This window comes from Sceloporus occidentalis, unplaced genomic scaffold (genome assembly GCF_023333645.1).
Source record: "Sceloporus occidentalis isolate IW3139 unplaced genomic scaffold, rSceOcc1.0.p SCAF_24, whole genome shotgun sequence".
NCBI lineage: Eukaryota > Metazoa > Chordata > Lepidosauria > Squamata > Phrynosomatidae > Sceloporus > Sceloporus occidentalis.
In genome coordinates, this window is record NW_028317004.1 from 4,185,695 (window position 1) to 4,211,535 (window position 25,841).

The 25,841-nt window shown below is 38.8% G+C and overlaps 1 protein-coding gene across 1 annotated transcript in view; it reads left to right on the top strand.

Annotated features, from left to right (window-relative positions):
* The window catches only part of LOC149300530 (contactin-associated protein-like 4), a 144,203-nt gene that overhangs the window by 96,628 nt on the left and 21,734 nt on the right, over positions 1 to 25,841 (top strand). Inside the window, exons 15-18 of the mRNA XM_089485026.1 lie at positions 2,721 to 2,877; positions 3,883 to 4,010; positions 16,187 to 16,357; positions 17,358 to 17,576. Coding sequence (XP_089341152.1) covers positions 2,721 to 2,877; positions 3,883 to 4,010; positions 16,187 to 16,357; positions 17,358 to 17,576 — 675 coding nt within the window. The remainder of the gene's footprint in view (positions 1 to 2,720; positions 2,878 to 3,882; positions 4,011 to 16,186; positions 16,358 to 17,357; positions 17,577 to 25,841) is intronic.

The window sequence follows — 25,841 nt, forward strand, 5'->3', positions numbered from 1 at the left end:
TGCTATTTCAAAACCAGTTTTTCCCCAAAGCTGGTCATTCTGCCCCATGTGCTATTTCGTGAATCTTTAAAGCAGGCCAATGAAATTTACCTAATCAAACCATATATTTTTAAAAACTAGACACCCCAAGGTATTTCAAATGCTGGTATTTTAACCATTTCTATGCACTAGTTCTACCATCAGCCTTTGTCAAACTTTATGGTAGTAAAAAAATTTTGTATTTTTTTCACACACGTTGTACTCCAGGTATAAATGTACAGCTCCTGGCATATGTCACTGCCAAACAACACCCCAATATGTGTTCAGCAACATCTCCTGAGCGCAGTGATACCCCCCATGCATGGGACTAAAAGGCCCTTTTTTAAAGGTGTGCATTTTTCAAATTGGAATTTTGACGTCAAAAAGTCTGCCCACATATCCTATTTCGGGTATCTTTGAAGCCAGCCAATACAATTTACCCCATCAAACCAAATATTTTTGAAAACTAGACACCCCGAGGTATTTCAGATGCTGGTATTTTAACCCTTTCCCTGCACTCATTTTACCACCAGCCTTTGTCAAACTTTATGGTAGTACATTTTTTTTGTATTTTTTTCACACACGTTGTACTTCAAGTATAAATTTACCGCTCCTGGTATATGTCCGTGTCGAACAACACCCCAATTTGTGTTCAGTAACATCTCCTGAGCATAGCGATACCCCACATGCATGGGTTTGTTGGGTTATTTGGGAGCTAAAAGGCCACCTTGTTGAGGTGTGTATTTTTTGCCATTTAGACATCTGGTCCTACTGCCCCATGTCCCATATTTGGGACATCTTTGAAGCCGGCCAATTCAATTTACCCCATCAACTCATAAATTTTTTTAAACTAGACACCCTATGGGCATTTATAATGTCAATATTTTAACTCTGTCCATGTGGGAATTTAGCACTTGCTCATAAAAAACTTTTTTTTTTACATGTTACCATATTTTTTTAAAAAAAATTTAAACATTTTTGATCATTTTTTTAAAAAAATATGGTTAAAATATTAACAATGCAACCTGCACGATGAATGGAATATCCCTGAGGAAAGCTACCAATGAGAAGGAATAATGGTAGTTAACAGACTTGGCAACAGTGTGCAATGCCAGCAAGCAGCTGCAAGAGCCAATAAGGTTTTGGCATGCATTAAACAGGTTATTGATTCACGGAAGGAGGATATTATCTTGGCTCTTTACAGGTCAATGGTAAGACCTCACCTTGAATATATGATACAATTCTGGGCTACAGTCCTTAAAAAGGACATTATGGAACTAGGAAAAGTGCAAAGGAAGGCTACAAGGGATGGGAAGAGATATTAGTTATGAAGAGAGACTAAAAAAGTTAAAATTATATACACTAGAAAAATGGCGTCTTAGAGCAGATATGATAACATTATATAAATATATGCAGGGCCAATATAAAGAGCTCTTCAGTGACCTGTCAATTAACAGAAATGTTCAAAGAACAACAAAGGAAGTGATTCTTTACAGTAAATAAAGAATAGAATAATAAAGGAATGGAAATCACTGCCAAGGGAGGTGGTGTTATCAAATACATTAGATGCCTTCAAAAGAGGTCTGGATTTTTTTTTTTTAAAGCCATGACATATAGGGCTATAAATAGAATAACATTAATATTTTAGAGCTTCTTGATCTAAGGAGAAATCCGATTGCCTTTTGGTGTCAAGAAGGAATTTTTCTCCCTGATGGCAGAATTCGAAGTAACTTAATATGTTTTTTTTGCCTTCTTTTGGATCAATCTAACTATGTAACTACTGTATGTAACATGTATTAATATTTTTCATATTATTGCCAGGTTGTTTAAACGTAACAAAAACATTTACACCTTGTTTTAGTTATGATGACATCAAACATGTCCATTTAAAATTGTCCGTATTAAATGAAGGTAGCAATAAAGTGCCATAATCCATATCATAATACTACTGGAACAAACAACACAATTAGAATGGAGAAAGAAATACAGAAAAAATAATAATATAAGGATTGGTAAGCAGTATTTGGGGCTGAACTGTTTTGAGAAAGCTAAGCAAAGTAAGCATCAAAGTTAAATTTATGTGCAAATGTGTAATTACAGGTTCATATGTTATACCCCAGAATTCTTAGCTATTTATCATTTTTTGTATAAAGTGTATATTCTATATATATACACTTATATTATTAACTAGGTAGTCTTTATATTAATACCATATTGCACATATACTGTAAGCATGCTATGTACACATAATATAAAAAAAAGTAATCAATAATGACACAATTGCAGGCTGATCATGGGTACTGCAATCAGTTTTTATAAAATTATTACAACACTATGATAAGTATAAAAACAGAGGCCTATTTTAATTTCAGTTAGTTCCATATACTTATTATTCTCACATATTGTTTTCTCATTCACAATGTGGAATTTTTATTCATTGATAATGGGGCCATGGTATAGTATAGTATAGGTATTTTCTTTTTATCTCTTATTTTGAAATAACTGTCTGTCTTTCAAAATAGAAAGAGAAGAAAAAAAAAGTTTTGAAGCAACTTCAAATAATTCCAAATAGCTTCACATGACATTCTTTAACAAATTTCAAAGATTATAATATAATAACATTAGTATTGTCTAAAATTATTAGAATTATATATTGTAGTTAAGATATATTTTTAAATGTATTTTTATTTTATTTATTTCAGGCCACATACCTTTCAGTTGGTGGGTTGGACGAACAAATGAAACACAATTTTATTGGACCGGTTCTTCATCAAATGTCAAAAAATGTTCATGTGGGCTTGAAGGAAATTGTGTTGAAGCTGAACTCTATTGTAATTGTGATGCAGATAAAAATGAATGGTAATTATTGTAACCGATTTAAGTGAAATAGTATCATTAAGAAATTGCATTTAACTGAACAGGAAGCAATTAAAACATTAACAGTCACATATATTAATGTTTCGCTAATTAACACGGAATATATTCATACAACATTATTAGGATACATTTCATTCCCAGCTCCTTGTTTGACCTGCTTTTATATTTCAAAAAGTATTTACATTAATCTGTTGATTTTAGCACAATTATTTTCGGAGGGAAGTGGGGTATAATTGTAAGCCAAAAGCTTGTATTCAACAGCAATTATACCACAAAACCAACAAGGTTTAAATTATGTACGTGTTACCAGGATACAACTGAATTATTTCCAAGTATGATTCATACTATGTCTACAAGAAGTCCCAGATGAATCCAAGCTTCTGAAAATACACACTAATCAGTCTTCATAAAAGACAATTGTGTTTTAAGTTTCCAGGATTTACAGCAAGCTGTAGAATAAGCTGACAAGAAATGACATACGTATAATGCATGCCCTCTGGTACTATATTATGTTTTCTGCACAGGATGCATTACAGTACGTCTAAGGCCTTGCTCATCCCAGAAACTGGATTTTGAACTTTTTAATCTTTTCAATTAATCAATACATTCAGTACTAAACAAAATGAAATGAGTCAAAGAATGTCTAGTAATTCTAATTTCAGTGACATAGCATCTATTTATGGTTTATACTATAAACAATAATATTTGATTAACAAAATACCAAAAACTAAGTTCAGAAATATAGTGGAGTGAAATATAAATTATATAACTGAAACATTAGGAAAAGATATTATATGTGTTCATTTCACAGGGAATCTGTGACTTGTCTTGGTGTTACTTGTTTATAAGCCAAAAATATTTCTTTATATGCAACCTACATTTGTTTTAATCAACTCAAAAAAGATAAAATAGTAAGTGAAGCTGCCAAACTGAGAACTACAATGGTAATTTTGCTTTGAATGACTAATGGGTATCTACCTTTTCTAGGTCAAATGACACAGGATTCCTTACTAGTAAAGATCATCTACCAGTTATGCAAATCGTCATAACAGACACCGATAGAGTCCATTCAGAAGCTGCTTACAAAGTTGGGCCTCTACTTTGCTGGGGTGATAGTAAGTTTATTTTTCTATTTGTGAACATGTGTAAAATGAATATATTCATTTGGATAAATGTGGTGTATGCAAATTCTTTAAAACCAACTACCAAACATTTTTATTGCAGGGATCCCCAAGTGGTATGAGATTTTAGGATTAAGAAAGGTAAAAGGCATGTAGAATTTAATTTATACAGTATTTTTCCTTAGAGAAAGTACCGTATTTGCTCGATTATTAGACAAGGTTTTTTTCAGAGCAAATGCTCTGAAAAATACCCCTCGTCTTGTAATCGGGGTCGTCTTCTAATCAGACCTCAAATGAGGTCTGACTATTAGACTAAGATCCAGATCCCCCGCATCGCTGCAGGGGACCTGGATCCTCCTATGCGGTAACCTCAGCTGCTGCCGGCGTCTATCACCGAGCGCCGGCGAAAGTGCCGGCAGCAGCCGAGGTTGCATACGCGCGTACCTTCCTGCTCCCGGGATAGCCCGCCCACTCTGGGGAAGCAGAGCCGGTTGGGGAGATTGCTGCAGGACCGGGACCCGGCGGCACTGTGCCGTCCCAAAGCAGATCCGGTAGACCTCTTCAATTTTCTGGAGGAGGCGGGGCCTAGCGGGGTCACACAGCGTCATGCTGAAATCCCGTGGGAGCTGCAGCAAGCGCCTGCTGAGGCATCGCGGTGAGTGAAGTGCCTGAGTGGGTATATTAGTGTCTGGGTAGGTAGGTAAGTGTCTCGGTGGTTAGGTAAGTGTCAGAGTGGGTGGGAAGTGTCTCAGTGGGTAGGTAAGTGTCTCAGTGGGTAGGTAAGTGTCTGGGTGGGTATATTAGTATCTGGGTATGTAAGTGTCCCCCTATATGCCACTCTGTCCCATGATATGCCTTTTAACCCCTGTTAAGTTTTCTTTTGAGGGAACTAGGGAATTGTGTTATTAAAATATCAATCAGATGGATTAATGCTTTATCTACAGCATACCATCTAAAAGACTTATGAATGTGTTATGTGCTTAAGATTACCACTGATCCAACAACAGATACATCCAAACACATATCAATGAAATCACAATATGTATTCGGATATATCTCCTGAAGGCTAATGTGTTTTCTAGCTACAATAACTACACTTATCCAGGTGAATGGGTATATGGATACACTTATGAAATATGCACCGATAAACCCACCCACTGGCTTATTAAGTTAAACAATCCCTGTTCTATCTCTTCTAACTTTTAAGGTTTGAACTGAAAACTTTCGCTTCTTCCAGAATGCAACAGAATATTTTGGAAACAACAACAGGATATCAAAGAATCCACAATGCGGCTATGATACAACAATACAAACTTTTACTAGAACGTTCCAAATATAAAACAATACAAAATACAGTACAATAACAATAATCCCCACATTAATTGACACACTTACAACAAATACATATATATAAGTTCCTATTTACAATATTCAAACATGCATGTTCATAGTTACCTTCCCTGAGAGCTCCAGGTTAGTGATGTTCCTTTGTCTCTTTACTTTCTCTCCTCATCTCCTCTTCTCTACTTTCACTACCTGTCCCTTGATATACTAGAGGGTCCCAACTGAGTCTACTGGGGAGATCCCTGATTGGACCCTGTGGTTGCTGTAGTTACCTTTTGAAGTTATTCCCTTTGGCCAACACCACACCCTGGGGTCTTTACAATAATGGGGCAGTAAAACCCAAAGATCTCCTGACCTGATTCAATCTATTTCATGAGAAAACCTGTCTTTCTTCCACACACCCTTCATCACGCATATCAGTGTCATCTAAACTAAGACAAAAGGTTTCCCAAATATTTATCATTCCCGGCCACCTCCCATGCATCTTGATTTAACTAGTATTAGCAGAAACCATGATATATATATATATATATATATATGCACACACATACATACATATGCATATTTACACACATGCACATCCATACACCCGCATACACGCGTCCATATACATATATATCCACACACCTGCTTATAGTGTAACACCCCTTATATGCCAGAGTGGCAAAAGGGCATAACATGGGAAAGAGTGGCATATAGGAGGGTATAAGGCATGCCTGGGGGCAGATGTGCATAACTGGCGGCAGATGAGCATAACTGGGGGCAGGTTGATAAATAAAAGGAAATTAAAAACAAAAAAAAAATAGACATGAATTATTATTTACTAGTAAAAAAAATTTCCTATAGGGTCAGACTTTTTCTTTTTTTCCTAAATTAATATTCAGATTTTGGGGGGTCGTCTTATAATCAGGGACGTCTTATAATCGAGCAAATATGGTATATATTGGTGTGTTGGTATATTGTCTCGATTGCTGTCACATACTGTTGAATATGGATGGTTATTTTTTCATGAATAATATGTGTATAAAAAAAAATAAGACTGAAATTGTATGGCTTTCTACGTTGAATCATTGTCATATGAAGCAATTAGATAATAGATGCACTTAAATATTCCACACTAAAGAATAACAATACTTTCCCTTCTCTGTACAAAAAAAGGTTATTTTAAAAAAACTGTATTCCTATACCACTCATAACAACTTGTTTTTTTTAAAAAAAACTGGTACCATCAAGTAACATCATTGTGGAATGGATGATAGAATATTTTGGGTTGTGTATTATTTTTATCAATGCAAAATGGATTGCATGACATGTTTGTTAACATATTTTTCTTTCTGGATTATATTTTAATTCTGTAATGGTTTGGAAAAGCAGGAATGTGTAAAGATCATGATTAAGAAATAATTTAATATGTATTTTTTCATATATCGTTTTTAATATGTAATTTATACATGTTGTTTAAGTCTTAAAACATGTAGTGTTCCAGTGTTATTTTGTATACAAATTAAATCAACTACTAAAGTTAATTAATTATCTGTGCACTTTTTAGCTTTACATAATGCTTTTTAAAACAAGTCACCCCCAGCAAAACAATCACATTGTAGTGTTCATTCCCTGATGTTTGTAAAATAGATTTTTTATGTAGATTCTTCAAAAATTACTCAAATTGTATGGAGTAAATGTGATGCATTTTGAATCTTAAGAGAATAGATATACAGTAATTTGCCCGGAGGGTTCAGTCCTTGTGTAACTGATTTAACAGTAAGATGCTTCAGTCTATGCCTGCTAAAACTAGTGCATAACATACAAGAATATCTAACTGCACCTCTGCATATTTGTCACTAACCATTTCTTGAGTATTGCTTTAACTTAAGTAACGCTTGATTTCCCATCCTTTTCTTTATAAAGAGATTTTCTTAAATCTTCTTACTATACCAAAGTGGGTGGACTTAAAGGTCAGATTCTTTATGGTGCTTTAAAGAAGATCTATTCCTAATCCTGTATTTTTCTGCAAAAAAAAAAAACCATGTTAAAGGATATATGTGATAAGATATATGTAATGAAAATCTACCTTGTGTGTATAACTTTCTTTTCTCAAAATTATTATCCTCTACCCCAGTATCTTCTTTCTCTCCTCTTGTTATGTAGTTGACAGTTCTTGATTTATTCACATAGCCTTTGTAAGGGTGGATGAGGTGAAGAGAAAATGATTAGCTAAAGCTGGTCTCAGCTAAAGGTTTTGATGGCATCAGTTGCCATTTTAATAAATATACAGACATTTACAATATAAATCCTTCTCATCCAGACCCCTTTGCTTCTCATCCAGACCCTGTGGACAAGCATAGGTGGGAAGCACTAACATTGATTTAAATTGGAGTACTTTCCTACCACTGATTGGCTGCTTCAATAAATGGTGAGGATCTGACCACAGAGAGAGTCAGAAGCTGCAACTTTGCAGCTCCTTCATAAATTAATTTTTTTTTAACAATGCAAATGAAAGTACTTGCAAAGCACTTATTCTGTTTTGATGGCTGCTCTATGATGCATGAGAGAAGCTGAAACCAACTTTCAGTTCAGTAGACTCTGACAGCAGTTGAACTCAAACCACACCACGGGGGGGGGAGATCTGGATGTACTGAAGTGGCCCTGTTAGGTCAAAGAATACATCTTGTAAAACTGTAAATAGAATCTACATAATTAGTGATAGTGATTCCACTGACAAAATAGGCTCCAAAAGTAATGTGGAGCTACGTGTCAGCACTTAATTGAGATCTCCAGGTCTTAAATGAATAACACACTAGATCAGGCCCAGACTGGGAAAAAAAATAGGCCCGGGCATTTCAGACTGAGCAGCCCATTTTTATGAAAAAACATATATGTACATACACATACATAATACTTGGTCATTCAACATGGGAACATTAGTCACACATGGGAACAATTTAGTGCGACTAATCCTTGAAATAAACAATATAAATTGTAAATAACACAATACCTTATCTTTTCCACTAAATGATTTCAGGTCCTTGAATGTTTTGTCCCCTGGAGTCACTACAAATTCAGGAGGGCATTTATCTCTGGATAAGTAAAAATGAAATAGTTCCTACTGTAAATTAAGGAAACAGATAACCAAACACACACACCAGGACAGGCTTTTCCACACCGACAACCAGACACACACCCCAGGACAGGCCCTGCCACACCGACACCCAAACACACACACCAGGAAAGGCTCTGCCACACCAACACCAGACACACACACCAGGACAGTTAAAAAAGAAAAAAATGGTTCAGCACTCAACTCCCAATAAGCTGGGTGCTAGCAGGAAAAAAGGGACAGCATAAACCCTCTTGAAGTATACGAACACAGAAAAGAATCCCAGCACTCCAATCAGCTTCCAATCCTTAGGTTACTTTATTCAGGGAAAGCAAAACAAAAAAGCAACGTTTCAGCCAAACAGGGCCTTTTGAGCTTGACAAAGGCCCTGTTTGGCCGAAAAGTTGCTTTTTTTGTTTTGCTTTCTCTGAATAAAGTTACCTAAGGATTGGAAGCTGATTGGAGTGCTGGGGTTCTTTTCTGTATTCGTACACACACACCAGGACAGGCTCAGCCACACCAACACCCAAACACACACCCCAGGACAGGCTCTGCCACACTGACACCCGAACACACACACTAGGACAGGCTCTGCCACACTGACACCCAGATACACACATCGGGACATGCTCTGCCACACTGACACCCACACACACACATCAGGACAGGCTCTGCCACACCAATACCCAAACACACACACCAGGACAGGCTCTGCCACACTGACACCCAGACACACACACCAGGACAGGCTCTGTCACACCAATACCCAAACACACACACCAGGACAGGCTCTGCCACACCGACACCCAAACACACACACACATCAGGACAGGCTCTGTCACACCAACACCCATACACACACACACCAGGACAGGCTCTGTCACACCAACACCCATACACAAACACACACCAGGACAGGCTCTGCTACACTGATACCCACACACACACACCAGGACAGGCTCTGCCACACCGACACCCAAATACACACACACCAGGACAGGCTCTGCCACACCGACACCCAAACACACACACACACACACACACACCAGGACAGGCCCTGCCACACCAACACCCAAACACACACACAACAGGACAGGCTCTGCCACACTGACACCCACATCCGGAAGGTTTCCACGGACGGTTTCACTTTGGTATTGATTTATGTGATGGTCGCTGCCCCCAAAACAGCCTGCCTGTGGCTTCTTTGCCCCTAAAACAGCTTGCCTGTGACATCTTTGCCACCAAAACAGCCTGCCTGTGGCATCTTTGCTACCAAAACAGACTGCCTGTGGCATCTTTGCTACCAAAACAGACTGCCTGTGGCATCTTTGCCCCCCCCCTTACACATCCATGCTATCAGACACATATTCATTCACTATGTCACAGATAATTATTCACTCATTCAGATATTCATTCATACATTGATACTCATTAATTCCCTCATTCAGATACTCATTTACATATACCCATTCACAAACATTAATTCACTCACTCCCTCAATCTCACATACTCCTTCATACAGCCTCCCCCCCCCTTACCTGAACTGATGATGTACGCGCCTCTCGCAGACTTCCACGGACAACCTGTTCTACTGCACTGGGGAAGCAGACGCGCAGCAGGGTCATGTGACGAACGTGACTCCGTTGGATTCCTGCGGCTCCCTGGCGGTAGAAGAGACGCTTCTTGCGCACGTCTGCAAGGTAAGTAGCGTGCCCGCTAGTAGAGTGGCAGGCCCGGTCACAGTTGCTGCGGGCTTAAGGGGCAGGTGCCTCTTTTGCCCTGCGTTAAGGATGGCCGCATAGGCCCAGTCAGTCCAGTCCTGACTGGGCCTATTTTAAGGTAGGGGACTGGAGCTGCAGCTCCATCAGCCCCTACGTCAAATGCCCGGTGTGCCCGATGGCCAGTCCAGGCCTGCACTAGATGAAGTAAATATAGAAATAAATATGTTAAATGACAACAGACACAATACACCAGAAGAATCTTCAGACAAAACTCAACTTAGCGAGAACAGTAAAAAATATGAGGATAAACATGACTGTACTTTCATACGCTTTGTTTAGTGGGCTCGCTTTATATGTAAATGTAAAGGTTGCATTTGTCTTGCATTAGATTCCGTTTGTATCAAGAGGCTCTGGACACATTTGTACAACTATCTTAGCTAAATTGAACCTAATAGTTCAATTACTGTATTGTCTCAATTATAGAGGCTTGTTTCTGCACCCCTCTTTCTCTGCAAATCTGTCTGCAATATTCGGTCATTTTGAGGTACTTCGGCAAAAGAGCAGAGTCACCTTGACAGCTTCTTCCTCGTTGAGAAATTGAGAAAGAGAGTGAGAGAGCAAGAGCATGGCCTATACTCAGGACAATACGTTATTTGATTTTGATTAGCTGCCCAGAGGGTTGCTTAGATCTGCTTAGACATGTGGTGATTTTAACCCCTTCAATCCCAGGGGTTTTTGGTACCTCAAAGCCCAGAGCAATTTTGCCATTTATGGGGTATGTCGGTTTAGCGATGATTCTCTTTTCCTGTGAATAGTGTACCCATATAAACTATATATTGTTTTTTCAAGGAGAGATAGAGCTTTCGTTTGATACCATATTTGGATGATTACCTGAAAATTTAGAATGAGAAATTTAGTAAAAACTAGCGAAGATTAGAAAAATAAACTAATTTTTTTTTACATTTTCCCTCTGAATCCTCACAAAATTAGGTAAAGTGATGGAAAATCCCCTCCAAGTTTATCAATTCAGGTGTCCTGATTTCAGACATACCTAATTTATATAGATTTTCCAGACTTTCCCAGCACCAGGGAGCATACTATAAGGTGTACAAACTTAACAGGTTTGGAGGTTGTGAACGGGGAAGAAGGGTTATACTGGCTAGATGTTATGCTAGGGCAATGGGAAGTAAGGTTTTTTAATAATTTTTTTATTATTTTTTTTATATATTTTTTTTAACACAGAAATGGTTAGAGGTCCTCCTAGGGACCTCCTGAACATGCCAGTGATGTCACAATGACATCACAGCTCACATTATACATTTTTTTTGTATTATTTATATTATTATTTTAATGATTTATTTAATATTATTTTTTAAATGAATTAACTTTTTTTTTTCCAGCTTTTCCGTTTCAGGACGGGAGGGGGAGAGAGAGAGATGGTTTCTCACTCCCCTCCCCGCGATCCCCCTGCACCGATCACACTGTGATCTCTATGCAGGTCCTCACAGACCTGCATAAAGATCGCAGCGTCCCTGTGCCTCATCGGAGGGCTGGGGATATCCTGTCTTCCGATGACCTTCCGGGTTACGTCAGCAGTGACGCAACCCGGAAGGGAATGCCCGATCGCGCAGTTGCAAACTTTCAACCGTAACAGCTTACCGGCTTTCATGCCGGAAGCTGTTACGGGAGATCGGGCAGCAGATAGCCGGCGATGCCGGCTTCTGCTGCCAGGGGGGAGTCCAGGCTGTCAAATGACAGCCTGGTCTCCCGTGCAGCGGCAGGGATGTGTCCCTGACGCTGCACGAAGGGCTGGACGTACCGGGACGTCCATAGGGGTTTCTTTGTGGGTGTTTTTTGGACGTCCCGGTACGTCTATAGGGGAATGAAGGGGTTAAATTGAAGGTAGTCTTCTCTTTCAGAAAATTACATTCACTAAACATGCACACGAGGCTGAATATTTATTGCTTATTATTAGACTATATGCCCTGAGAGCATGATTTTAACATTCTTTTTAAACAATTCATTGAATGAAACACTCTGTTTTTTCCTCTCTTTCTTTTTCCTTTACTTTCTCTTTTTTTTTGCCATGGCCTTGTCTAATACATCTAATGTGTATCTGGCACTGGTTACCTTTATGACACTAAAGTTAAAAAGATTTCTTTCTTTAATATTATTCATTTATTCTGTATTCCGAATGTAAATGTGTAGTGTAGCAGCAGTTCAGATGCAGCCAAATATAGGGCAAAGAAGCAATTAGCAGACGATGAGTCATGTTCTTAAATAAAACCAGATCAAAAGTCAACCAGTTTTACATCAAAAGTCCTTGAAATAAACTCTTTAGAGGAAAAAATCCACTGGAATATCAAAATAGTAACAGTGCCCTCATTTAAAGGAATAAAAAAATGAAATGCCTTTTAAAAGTAGCCTTAAATATTCTAAAACAGACTTTAATTCAATACAAAAGCCATTTTGAAAAGAAAATTGTATGCAGAATTTAAGAAAGATTACCTTTTTTATTATTGTTTCATGGCTAAGAAAACTATATATGGGCATTTAGATTCATTGCACATTACAGATTACTGGCTTGTACGAAAAAAAACCCCTTTTTTTAATAAATAAGTAGTTTACAGTAAATGGACACTTAAGTATCCAATACAGCCCCACCAATGAGTAATGCATATAAAGGTACTTTGTAAGTTCTCATTACAAGAAAGCACTGGATCCGAACAGCCAAACACATCCCCTCTGAGCTTAAGAGCTGAGGGTGGGGAAAGAGACAAATGCATGATGCGGTTCTGCATCATCCCTCCATGCATTTGCAAGTGAATATGATGACTGGAGTGACCCTTTAATTAAGGGTATAGGCTGTTTACTAACTTGTATCAAGTTGCATCAAGTTGAACATATTTGAGATTAGGTGTTATTGTGCATTGACTACACCTGGCCCATTTTAGGTGGTTGCCAGTTCTCTAGGGGGATATTTTGTGCCACTTTTTCTGCCCTCTCCCACACGTGCAGTTGTGCCTGTTCGGCCCTGTTTCAGCTTACCTTTAAGGTTAAAACCAGCATTACCAGGAAGTTCCCAGGTATGGTGATGACTGTAGTTTATAAATCTAGGTAATTGTGTGGACTATGCACATGTAAGTACATTGTGTTGCTGTATTAGTGCACATCTTAGATTTCTACAGATGTAATCCTCAATCATATGGCAGAATAACTGCAATATGTCTCTAGAAGCATAAAACCGGTTACGGTTATACATTAGTTATACATTGATTTCTTTAGTTGGAGTTATTCAACAAATAAGTGAACCTTGTACCCTTGTGAAGTAAAAAAGAAGCCCATTTTTTAAACATAAATTTTATTAGCGACACAAGACGTCTTAAACATTTTTCAGACCAAAATATACATTCAGATTTGCAACCAAACTGTGTCCAGTTTGGATTAAAGACATATCACATCATGTGTTTCAAATATAAGTTGTAGCTTGGTCAGTACCACTCCATTAGCTGCTATAGTGATATTTTTATATAAAATATGTCTTGCACTGAAGTAGCACATCCACATTTTGCAATGTATTACAATTTTACTACAGAACACATATTTTTCATTAATATATATTAATATGTATGCTTCATTTATTGTAATTGAATGTCATTATTAGCATACACATGAATCACTATTAAACAGGTTTTTTTTTAGACATGCTTAAGTAGATATTGGTAGGAAGGCATTTGTACAATGGAAGGGTGCTTTGTAATTTGGCCTCTCATAAACTATAACTATCTCTTTTATTGTAGCTTTTAGGTGCTGACTCAGGTGTTCTTCATCCACAGTGGCACATTGTCAGTTACATTTTAAGATGAAACTGTTCAGCTACATGCATTTAAAGAAGGTATCCCCTAGCAGAATATTACAAATTGACTGCTGGGCTGTCGAACATGTGCAACTGTTGCAATCAAATAACTCAGCAGATTGATAATTATTAGCTTAAATGATTAATATTCAAGTAAAAACATCTGTTGCTTTGCAAATTATATTAGCTGAACATAGATTGATTATTCGTAAATTGGGCTCTATGTTAATTTTGATACTGTCACTATCTATGTTAGACCTGTAACTGGGCCCACTGGACCGTTAGGAAAGTGGTAATATGACTGATGGCCTAAGCAGCAGTGTGGGCTTGCCAGCAGTTCCTCTATTGGATGGGTGGGCGCAACATGGTTGAAGGAAAGATCCCACCTTGATCTTAAAGACAGGCACATCCACCCTCTCTCCCTATTAATGATATGTGAGTTGTATTTGTTGGCTGTTGCTCTTCTGTTTTTTTCTCTTTTCTAGTCAAAGCAGAGGAAAATTCACAACTTTTGGCCAACTTATGATGGTTAGAAATGTTGAGTTTGAAGGTAGAACCATTTGACCTATATAGTCTAATTTCCTACTGCAAAGACTCAGACCTTAACCGGTCCTTGGTCTCATCTGATAGCTTTATGCCTATTCAAAAACAAGTTTCATTTTCCTTACTGTGTCAGCCTCTACTTCTGCTGGGAGGCTGTTTCATTTATCTACCACCTTCTCTACCACTCTTACTTACATTATAGCTAAATCTCTAACCCTCTAGTTTTAATCTATGACATATTGTTCTAACATTTTCATTTGTAATAAACTTTCCTTCTGTAATTTGTTAAATGCCTTTAAGTATTTACATGTTTTTATAGTAGTATAATACAGATTTATTACAATTTTATAATTATATAATTTGATATCCTGATTTATTTGCACATTTTCCACTATTTGTTATGTTAAACTTTGGCAAAAGCAGTAAAATGTATAATGTCAGTAACGAATTATAATAAATCTCTTGTCCACAGCCTTGGGTAGTGGGATTGTAGTTTAGTTTTCATAGGTTATGGGACATCTGCCTGCTACCCACTAGCGGAATGACAAACAATGTTTTCTAAATAGGATGTGAATGCAACCCAATGCCCCTCATAAAAAGCAGATTTAACCTTGAATCTGTTGCAAATATATGTTATCAACTGAATGTTTCACCAACTGAGTCGTTTCTATTAATTAAATGTTGTTTGGTGTTCAAAGAATCTTTAAATCATTTAAACTACAGTAGCTGTATAGTTATGCATGGGTATTTACTATAATTACTGAACTAGGCATACATCTCTTATTTTGCTTAAATGATGGGTTTAATTACATGGCACGCTTGCAAACTCAAGATTCAATTCAAAACGTTGTTTTGTACATTCACAGTTGTTGCTACTTCATAATATTGCTATGTTTTTTAAATATATATATAACTATGTCAACTATTTATATAGGATGTGTTATAATTTAAAGAGTTAAAAAGATCATCACAAATGAATAGGGTGCTAGTTAAATCTCATGTTTAGCATCGAAAGCTGGAGATTATATGGCTGTGTTTTTATGAGATATGGGGTTCAATTTCTAAATAAGAGCAGAAACTGTTGGTGTCAAGTTGGTGTTACGAAATTAAGGCAGAAAACGCTCAAGGATGAGGCTCTGAAGAAACATATTCACATTTTCATTTTTCACCTCTTCACATCTAAGTATAACAATCCAGTTGTTCTTGTGTATTGATTTTTATAAATTGATTTATATAGTACCACCATATTCCACAGCAGTGTACAATGGGACCATGTTATATATACCAGTCTACAGCCATAATAAAAAAATGAAGTAAATGAAAATACTATGCCTAGTATCTAGTGCATATTTTGTAAAAAAAAAAACTGTACTGCCTACTGATGAGTAGGTCTAGAAATGGCAATTAATCTCGTATAGACACAGAATAATGATTGCAGATTATTAAAATAAAATCATATATATAAAAAAAAGCCTGGTAAAGGTGCATAATCTTAAACAGATTCTCATCAACTTGCAAATGCATAAAACTAAATTGTTATGTAGCGTTAGAGTAAAATGGCAAAATATGTAGTGAATATTTCAATGTTTCTTCCTCTCTATTTGTTTAGGAAGTTTTTGGAATTCAGTCTCCTTTGCTACAGTATCATCATATCTTCACTTCCCCACACTTCAGGGAGAACTTAGTGCAGACATATCCTTCTTCTTCAAGACTACATCACCCTCTGGATTATTTTTGGAAAATCTTGGAATCAAAGATTTTATTCGAATAGAATTGCAATGTATGTTGCGTTTTAATTTTTCTAATGTTGAGTGGCCTTTGGTGAAAATGTCCTTTTGAAGTCTATAATACTAAATAACTTAATATTTTTATTATTTTACATATCACTCTGTTTACATTATCAGTTTTATGTATCTGACATAATCTTAAATTATCATAAATTCTAATTTGCTTATAACATCTATCTTACATTGAAATATATTGAATTGCTGAATTACATTACATTTGAGCATTGTCACCTGTATGTAAATAAGTTAGTAAACAGTTCCTGGCAAAATTATGTTGCACTTCAAAAGTAAACTTATAGTTATTTCTTTTATACCAAGATTAGTTATTTCAATAAATAATATTTTTACATCAATGATAAAATGTTAGTGATTCCACCCCCAAGGAATTCACAAAGTGTTAACACCCTCTTAAGTGTTAACAGCTCCTTCTTAAGTATTCCTCTAATACTTTAATCAGAAACAAGTCTTCATAAATCCGGGCACAATTACATGAAAATAAAACCTAAACACATAATCATAGTGGAATACTGTAAGAAAAAATATAGTGATAGTTTTATGGTTTCCATTTATCAATAGAAATAAGTGTAACTGATTAAAATCCACAGAAGGGAATATTATGAGACACTTAGATTTGAACTGAAAAAAATCTACCTTCATAGTCTTTGTGTTTTTACTAGGTATTGCTCAGAAAAAAGTTTACTGGACTCTGAGTTTTAGCACTCCTACGAGGCAAAATATATGCTGACCTTTGGTTCAGCAACCACAGACCAGGACTAGTCATCAGCACATTGGGCAAATGGTTGGTGGGCCAGTGCCCTTTGTGACTTCTACCTTTCAGTTTAATGCTTTGGAAACATCATTTTAAATCTAAATATCTCAATTGGCAGAGGAAAGAATGAATTGCTATTGTGAATGTGTTTCATTACTGGTTAATGAATTAGATACTATCGTGTTAGAAGAAAGGTTACTGTACTCTCTGCATCTAATTTTCAGCTCCAACGGAAGTGGTATTTTCATTTGACGTGGGGAATGGGCCAATTGAGGTCATAATGCAGTCTCCAACTCATTTAAATGACAATCAGTGGCACTATGTGAGGGCAGAAAGAAATGTAAAAGAATCATCTCTTCAAGTGGACCTACTACCACAAAAAACATATATTTCTCCTTCTGACGGACATATACGTTTGCAGCTTAACAGTCAACTATTTATAGGTAAGAGTTATATTTATAGCTATATTTTTATAGCATTGTAAACATGAAATATTCTTAATATTTGTATAATCTGCAACTGTAGTTTAGGTTAACTAGTAAAATGCTGAATTTATCCAAATATGTTATATTTAATATTAATTCTAAAGTGAACTATGAAGTGACTTCGCTTTACTGATTGAGGGCATTTAATTATACAAACACGACTGATTGAAAAATATTTTGTAGAACACTAGATTTTTAAGTATGCAGCATCTATTTAAAAGTATCTCTGCATTTCAAGTGATTATTAACCCAGCTATAATGGAATCAATTTATCATGGCTGTTTAACTGACCTTGAATGTCTTTTTTTTGGATTTTGACTCCTTTTATTTATCAAGAAAAAGACATTGATTTATTTGAATAATAGTCATTAGAGGGCAGCCATTTCCATGAATTACCTTGAAATTAATTGCATCCTACTAGTTCAAACAACTACTATTTTGCCTGGAAGATATTTCATATAGTGTGTGTGAATAGATACTCACATGCATACATACATACCGTATTTTTCGCTCCATAAGACGCAGTTTTTTTCCTCCCAAAGTAGGATGAAAAATCAGCCGCGTCTTATGGAGCGAAGATGCAGGCAGGGAGGGGGGGGGGCAACGATATACCGTATTGGCTCGAATATAGGCCGCACTTTTTTCCCCCACTTTAAAGTCTATATGCGGCCTATATTCGGGGTCTAGCGCCCGACGCCCGGGACATGCAGTCCCGGGCAGGCAGCGGGGTTAGGATACAGATCCCCCGCAGCGGTGCAGGGGACCTGCATCCTACTCCCCGATACGCTCAGACAGCCTCCCCTGCCAGCACTTCCCACGGGGGGGGTGCCGGCACGGGAGGTTGTCTAAGCGCATCGTGCGGATGCGTTTTACCTCTGCACCCCCCGCGGACTTACCGGAGCAGACTCCCGGGTGTCTTGCGGGGTCGGCGGGGGACGTCTACGCAATACAACTTCCGGTGCCGGATGTGCCGCACCGGAAGTTGTATTGCGTAGATGTCCCCCGCCGGCCCCGCAAGACACCCGGGAGTCTGCTCCGGTAAGTTGGGGAGGGGGGGGCAGAGGGGGACAGTGGCAGCGTATCTCGGGGAGGGAGGACAGTGGCAGCGTATCTCGGGGAGGGAGGACAGTGGCAGCGTATCTCGGGGAGGGAGGACAGTGGCAGCATATCTCGGGGGGCGGGGGGGGGCAGAGTGGCAGTATGTTTTTTGGTGCTTTTTTAAAGAAAAAAACTTTTTCTTTAAAAAAGCACCAAACTTTTAGGGTGCGGCCTATATACGGGGGCGGCCTATATCCGAGCCAATACGGTACTCACCAAAAGTGTCCCGGACAGTCTCTGTCTCGCTTCGCCGTCCAGGGGAGGTCTTCATCTGGAGACCGCCGCCTCTGTCGCCGCCTCTCCTCTTCTCTGGTCCGTTGCGACGGCTAAGGGCGGACTGGATGGAGAGGACGGGGGGATTTGACGCAAGCGCCGTGTCACGTATGGCGCCGGCGCATGCGCAGTACGGCGCTTGTAGTCCAACTACACTTCCCATCATGTCTGACCAGCTTTTTTCTGTGCAGGCATGACGGGAGGATGATGTCCTTTTTTTATAGCCCATTTTTTAGCTCAAAATATTTTTTCCTTTTTTTTCTCCTCTAAAATCTAGGTGCGTCTTATCAGCAGGTGCGTCTTATAGAGCGAAAAATACGGTACTTTTAAGTTATGCTGACCTGCAGTTCTATGTAAATTGATGAACTGGTAACTCGTTTCATTGCCTGTAAACACAGTCTCTTTAGCATTCTGTGATTCAGGACTAAATGTAGATTGCAAGTAAAATCAAAATTCACTGTAATTTATAGTTACTTTCTTGTCTTGATTCCACTTTTATAGAAACTTGCATTGTTAATATTTTAACAGTTCATGCTATAATACACTGATAGGGACTGTAGGTGGTGTATTCTTTTCCAGTATATTATAATTTGTAGATATGAATATGTTCATTTAAAATAAAAAAAGCATTTGCCTAGTCTACATGTATACCCAAGTTTCTTTGAGGTTTTTTTGTGGGAGCAGTAACAAGAGCTTTGACTTAAGTATGTGTTCATAATACATGCCTTTAATGTTTAGTAACAGATAGTTTTTATAACATGAGATGGGAAGGACATGAAAATAACACAAACTATAATTTTGTAATAAAATGTGGAGACAAAAAGTCTAGCTTAATGGACACTGCATTTAATATTAAAAAAATAATTCTTGATTGATTTATAAAACTTTAGTCCTCAAATGAAACATCCCCTGCTTAAAAATCCATGTGCAACTAGGGGTTACATATTTTTTATTGTAGACTTTATATACAAGCATTAGCTTTAGACTAATTAGTCCCATTATTTTTGCTATGTATATTTTTCTAATAATATACGTAATATAATTGCATTTGCTTAATTCTACTTTCCTGTTGGTTCACAAAAATGGTAAACAATTTATAATCTATTACTTTTAAAAGGTTGTCTCAACATTCAGCTAAGATATTTTGAAAGCTGGAAATACTGTCAAATTATCATTGCAGAAGTACTTCAAGCCAAGCTTTTACAATGAACTAACATGACAGGCGAAAAGTCGCTATATGGGCACGGTAAGATAAGGAATAAAAACCACCCAAGTCTCCTATAAAACGCAAACATCTTTATTGATGGGAAAATATATGACCATAGCTTTAATATAATGAAAATTTATATATTCTTAAAAATCATTGTCAAACACACCATGAAACAATAACACCTCTATCGCAGTACATAACAATGACCTCTCAACAAAAATATAATCATCACAATACCACTTAATAAAGTGACAATATCTTGCCGGAACAATCCATAATCCAGCAAACTGCAGCCAACTATTAATTTCACATCTGTGCTTCCACTCGCATTCGCTGCAGAGGACAGGAGCCTGTGCCAAAAATCTACAGGGTCCTTCCAAACAGGACTATATGGATACCCCAACATCTCCAGGTTCAGAGCCACAGACCAGCACGAAAGCTACCACACCAACCTTTATATCCAACAAACCAATCCCTACCAAAAACCCATTCTATCCCCAATTTATCTATCCAGCCCTTCCTCTGTGACAAAAGAGGGAACCTTCAAAAAACTACCCCTAACAAGGGGAGGGACAACAACAGGCCTGGAAAACTAATGAATATATATACTAACCCTGCCCCCGCCATTTAACCATCAACCAAATTACATTTGCCACTTAGCTCACCCCTAGCTCTGTCAAGGCCCCTTTTCTGTAAGTTGCATTATTATATGGGCTACAGGATTAAGTATGAAAATCATAATGGTACTGAAAACTGTATGCTCATTTTGTACAGTGAGATATCAGCTCCTGGTAAACCATTCTTTTATAATCAACCATAGGCACCCATAATTGATAGCATTTTCACAGGTTCCACTGTAGAACTAAAGCCTGCTAGTTGTCATCTTGCAACAAAGTCAAGTGAAAATTATTTTTAAAAAATGAACGTAGATGGCACCATGGAAAGAAAAAGATAATGGCTTCAAAATACTAGGTTATTAAAAAAACCTATAAAAATAACTATCAAGCAAATAGTACAATTATACAAATATACAATTCTAAGGTTGAAACAGATATGGGACCATTGTTAGATAATATTGCAGGGCTCTGTAAAACCATTTGAAAATATCCCAGGTGACATATATATTTCATAGTCTATGGAATATCTTTAATAGTTACACAAAAGCCTCAGAAAAAAACAAAATATGTTAATTTATTAATTTTCACAAAATTTCAATAACACTTTCCATGGGGCTATATAAAAATGCTGTTTACTGTATAACCTTTAAGATACAATTTTGGAATGTAGTTAAATGATGTAGACAGTATAATTATATCATGATTTACAATATAATGACATAAGTGCACTGTTAACAGTGCGCTTATTACTTCAACTTCATTTCTTCAATCCTGTAAAGAAGTAGACACTCTTTGAATTATATGGTTTTACACATCAACATATGTAAATGATATAGCAAAATTATGTAAATACAACCTCAGATGGTGATTTATTAAACAAAAATTAAGCCGAAATGGAAAAGCCATGTGTGAAAAACTAAGTACAGTACACCTTATGATTCAATAGCTTGTAGAACCACCTTTAGCAGCAATAACTTGAAATAATATTTTTCTGTATAACTTTATCAGTCTCTCACATCGTTGTGGAGGAATTTTGGCCCACTCTACTTTACAACGTTGCTTCAGTTCGTTGAGTTTTGTGGGCATTCCTTTATGCACAGCTCTCTTTAGGACCTGCCAAAGCATTTTGATTGAGTTGAGGTCTGGACTTTGACTGGGCCATTGTAACACCTTTATTTTTTTCTGTTGTAGATTTACTGGTGTGTTTGGAGTAGGGCTGCAACTAACGATTATTTTCATAATCGATTAGTTGGCCGATTATTTTTTCGATTAATCGATTAATCGGATAAAAAAATGAATGTACATTTTTCATTTATTTAAAATAATTTAATAAACAAATGATGTTAAATACAAACGCAGAATAAAAAAAAAAAACCTGATAAAATGCATTTCTTGTCTTTATTTCCCAACCAGCCCCCCCAATTTATGCATATTTGAGCACAGGCTTGCCACGCTGCCTCCCAGACATGCCACGCTGCCTCCCACATATACCACTCCACGGTGCCTCCCACATATACCACTCCACGCTGCCTCCCACATATACCACTCCACGCTGCCTCCCACATATACCACTCCACGCTGCCTCCCACATATGCCACGCTGCCTCCCACATATGCCACGCTGCCTCCCACATATACCACTCCACGCTGCCTCCCACATATGCCATGCTGACTCCCTCATATGCCACGCTGACTCCCACATATTCCACTCCACGCTGCCTCCCACATATGCCACGCTGACTCCCACATATGCCACTCCACGCTGCCTCCCACATATGCCACGCTGCCTCCCACATGCACATTTGAGCCCAGGCTTGCCACGCTGCCTCCCAGACATGCCACGCTGCCTCCCACATATACCACTCCACGCTGCCTCCCACATATACCACTCCACGCTGCCTCCCACATGTGCCACTCCACGCTGCCTCCCACATATGCCATGCTGACTCCCTCATATGCCACGCTGACTCCCACATATTCCACTCCACGCTGCCTCCCACATATGCCACGCTGACTCCCACATATGCCACTCCACGCTGCCTCCCACATATGCCACGCTGCCTCCCACATGCACATTTGAGCCCAGGCTTGCCACGCTGCCTCCCAGACATGCCACGCTGCCTCCCACATATACCACTCCACGCTGCCTCCCACATATACCACTCCACGCTGCCTCCCACATGTGCCACTCCACGCTGCCTCCCACATATTCCACTCCATGCTGCCTCCCACATATGCCACGCTGCCTCTCACATATTCCACTCCACTCTAGCCCCACATATGCCACTGTGCCTGATACGCCTTATACCCCCGATACACCACTCCATCCTCCCCAGACATGCCACACTGCCTCCCAGACATGCCACGCTGCCCTTCCTACATATGCCTTATATACCGTATATGCCTTATACCCCCAGATATGTCTCTCCATCCTCCCCAGATATGCCTTATACCCCCAGATATCTCATAGTCCCCTCAGACCTGTTCGCATCACACTGACACCATACTTTTATAAATAAGTACTGGGTTAATCTTCACTGCCCCCAGGATTTAGATTCCCCTTAGTCTGCCCCCCTTTACCTCTAACTGCGAATTAAGTTAACTTTATTAAATTAACCCTCAGTCCTCATCATTAAATTAACACTAAACACCCCATTAACCATAATTACCCCTAAATTAACTCTAAATACCCCATCAAACACAACTACCCTAAATTAACCCTAAACACCCCATTAACCACAGCATCCCCTAAATTAACCCTAAAGACCCCCATCAACCACAACAGCCCCTAAATTAACCCTAAACACCCCATTAACCACAACTGCCTCAAATTAACCCCAAACACCCCATTAACCACAGCTGCTCCTATATTAACCCTAAACACCCCATTAACCATAACTGCCCCTAAATTAACCCTAAACACCCCATTAACCATAGCTGCCCCTAAACACCCCATTAACCATAGCTGCCCCTAAACACCCCATTAACCATAACTTCCCCTAAATTAACCCTAAACACCCCATTAACCATAACTGCCCCTAAATTAACCCCCACCTCCCCTAACTTTCAGCAGCCCAAATATTAATTTTATACTTACAGTTAGATGAGTGTCACAGCCATGTGGTTCTGGCCTTCTGGGAGAAGGAAGGGGGCGGGGCCAGTTGTCACAGTGATTACAGGGAGGGACTGGTAAGTAGGAGCTGCTGCTGTGAGTCACTGAAACGGTTTATATAATGAGGGGTATTTTTCAGAGCGTTTGCTCTGAAAAAACCCTCATTTTATAATCGATAAAAATCGATTCAACTAATCGATAATGAAATTCGTTGGCAACGATTTTCATTATCGATTATTATCGATTTTATTGATTAGTTGTTGCAGCCCTAGTTTGGAGTCATTGTCCTGTTGCATGACCCAATTTCGGCCAAACTTTAGTTGTCAGAAGGCCTCACATTTGACTCTAGAATTCTTTGGTATACAGAGGAGTTCATGGCCGGCTCAATGACTGCAAGCTCCCCAGGTCTTGTGGCTGCAAAACAACCCCAAATCATCCCCCTCTACTACAGAGCTTGACAGTTGGTTTTGTTTTCAGACAACAAATTCCATCCCTGCCCTTTAGTTTTGGACAAAAAATTTTTTATTCGGAAATTAAAATTCCGCAAAAACACCTCAGTCTTCTTTGTGCCTCCTGCACCCTCCTCCTGCCTTGTATCTGCCCCTCCACCTGCTCACTTACCTTCCCCAGTCATTTTCAGTCTCCTCTGATCTCTAGGCAGATGCAGAGACCATACTGACAGGGTGCGGGGAGGAGGGGAGGGTCAGTATGTGAGACAGTACCTGTGTCAGGCCCCATTCAGGCTGGGGGGCTGCTTATCTCTAGTTTCCCCCCATCTCACTAGAGTTTCCCCTTTGCTGTAATCCATTCTTGGATTTCCAAATGCTCTGTTCTGTGCTTCTGATTCCTTGATTCCGGTTTTGCTCTTTGCTTCAGCTCTGTTTCTTTTATAAGGTGTGTGCCCCACCCGTTTGTTATGTTTGTCTCAGTCTGCAGACTAAAGGTATGTCCTTCTTGGTTCTGTGTTTAGGTTCAATGTTTAGTTTTAGTTTATTAATAATTCAGTAGGCAGGGTGCTAGGCCCCACCGAATATTGTAGTACTTTGGCGTAGTGGTGGGCTAAGCATACTATGGCCATATGATGCAACGTAATCTCCAATTGTTATCACATGTCCTAGGCTAGTCCTGTTCTCATGTGTCTGTCTCTTATGTACCTTTGCCCTCTTTTCCCTGAATCATCTGAGGATCTCAGTTCCTCTCCCCTCTCCCCATGTCCCAGTTTAAGATATCCTATCCTTGCTTAAAGGAGAAGCGTCTGAGGATCTCAGCTCCTCGCTCCATCCCTTGTGTTTCTTGTTCCCTGTCCTGTGTTATGTCATGTACATGTATGTCTTGTCTGGCTATGTTTCTTGCTTGGTCTCCCTGCCCCCTGCTCACTCTGTCCCCCTTGCTCGCTCTGTCCCCCTTGCTTGCTTTTTTCTTATGTTTCTCTGCTTAGCTTCCCTACTCCCAGCCTGCAGCATCCTGCACATTTGTCTGTTGTGCTATGTCTCATGCCTGCTCCATGGTGCCTGCAGGATATTACCATATTGTTATGGACAACATCTGCTGCTATGTCAGGGTCCTGGAATGTGGCCACACAACCCTAGATGCCCACCTGGGAGAGTGCAGTCGCCCTGCACCAGGCCCTGTCCAACTACGCTACTGCGCAATAACTCCTGAACACAATCCTTGGGCACTCTGGGTCATTACAGCTGTCTGTATGGACCCAGTTCCTGACAGGACCCCTGAGATTTGTACTTTAACTTAATGTAATGAATGCTTACTTAATGTATGCAACATGCACTTTACTAGGGAGTGGTAGATATGTAGAACATCCTTGCAGCAGAAGCTTGAGATCCACAGGACCCCTGAAAATTATATTATGCAATGCAATAAAGTCTTACTTTTCTGGCTTGTTTGCATTTGCTAATA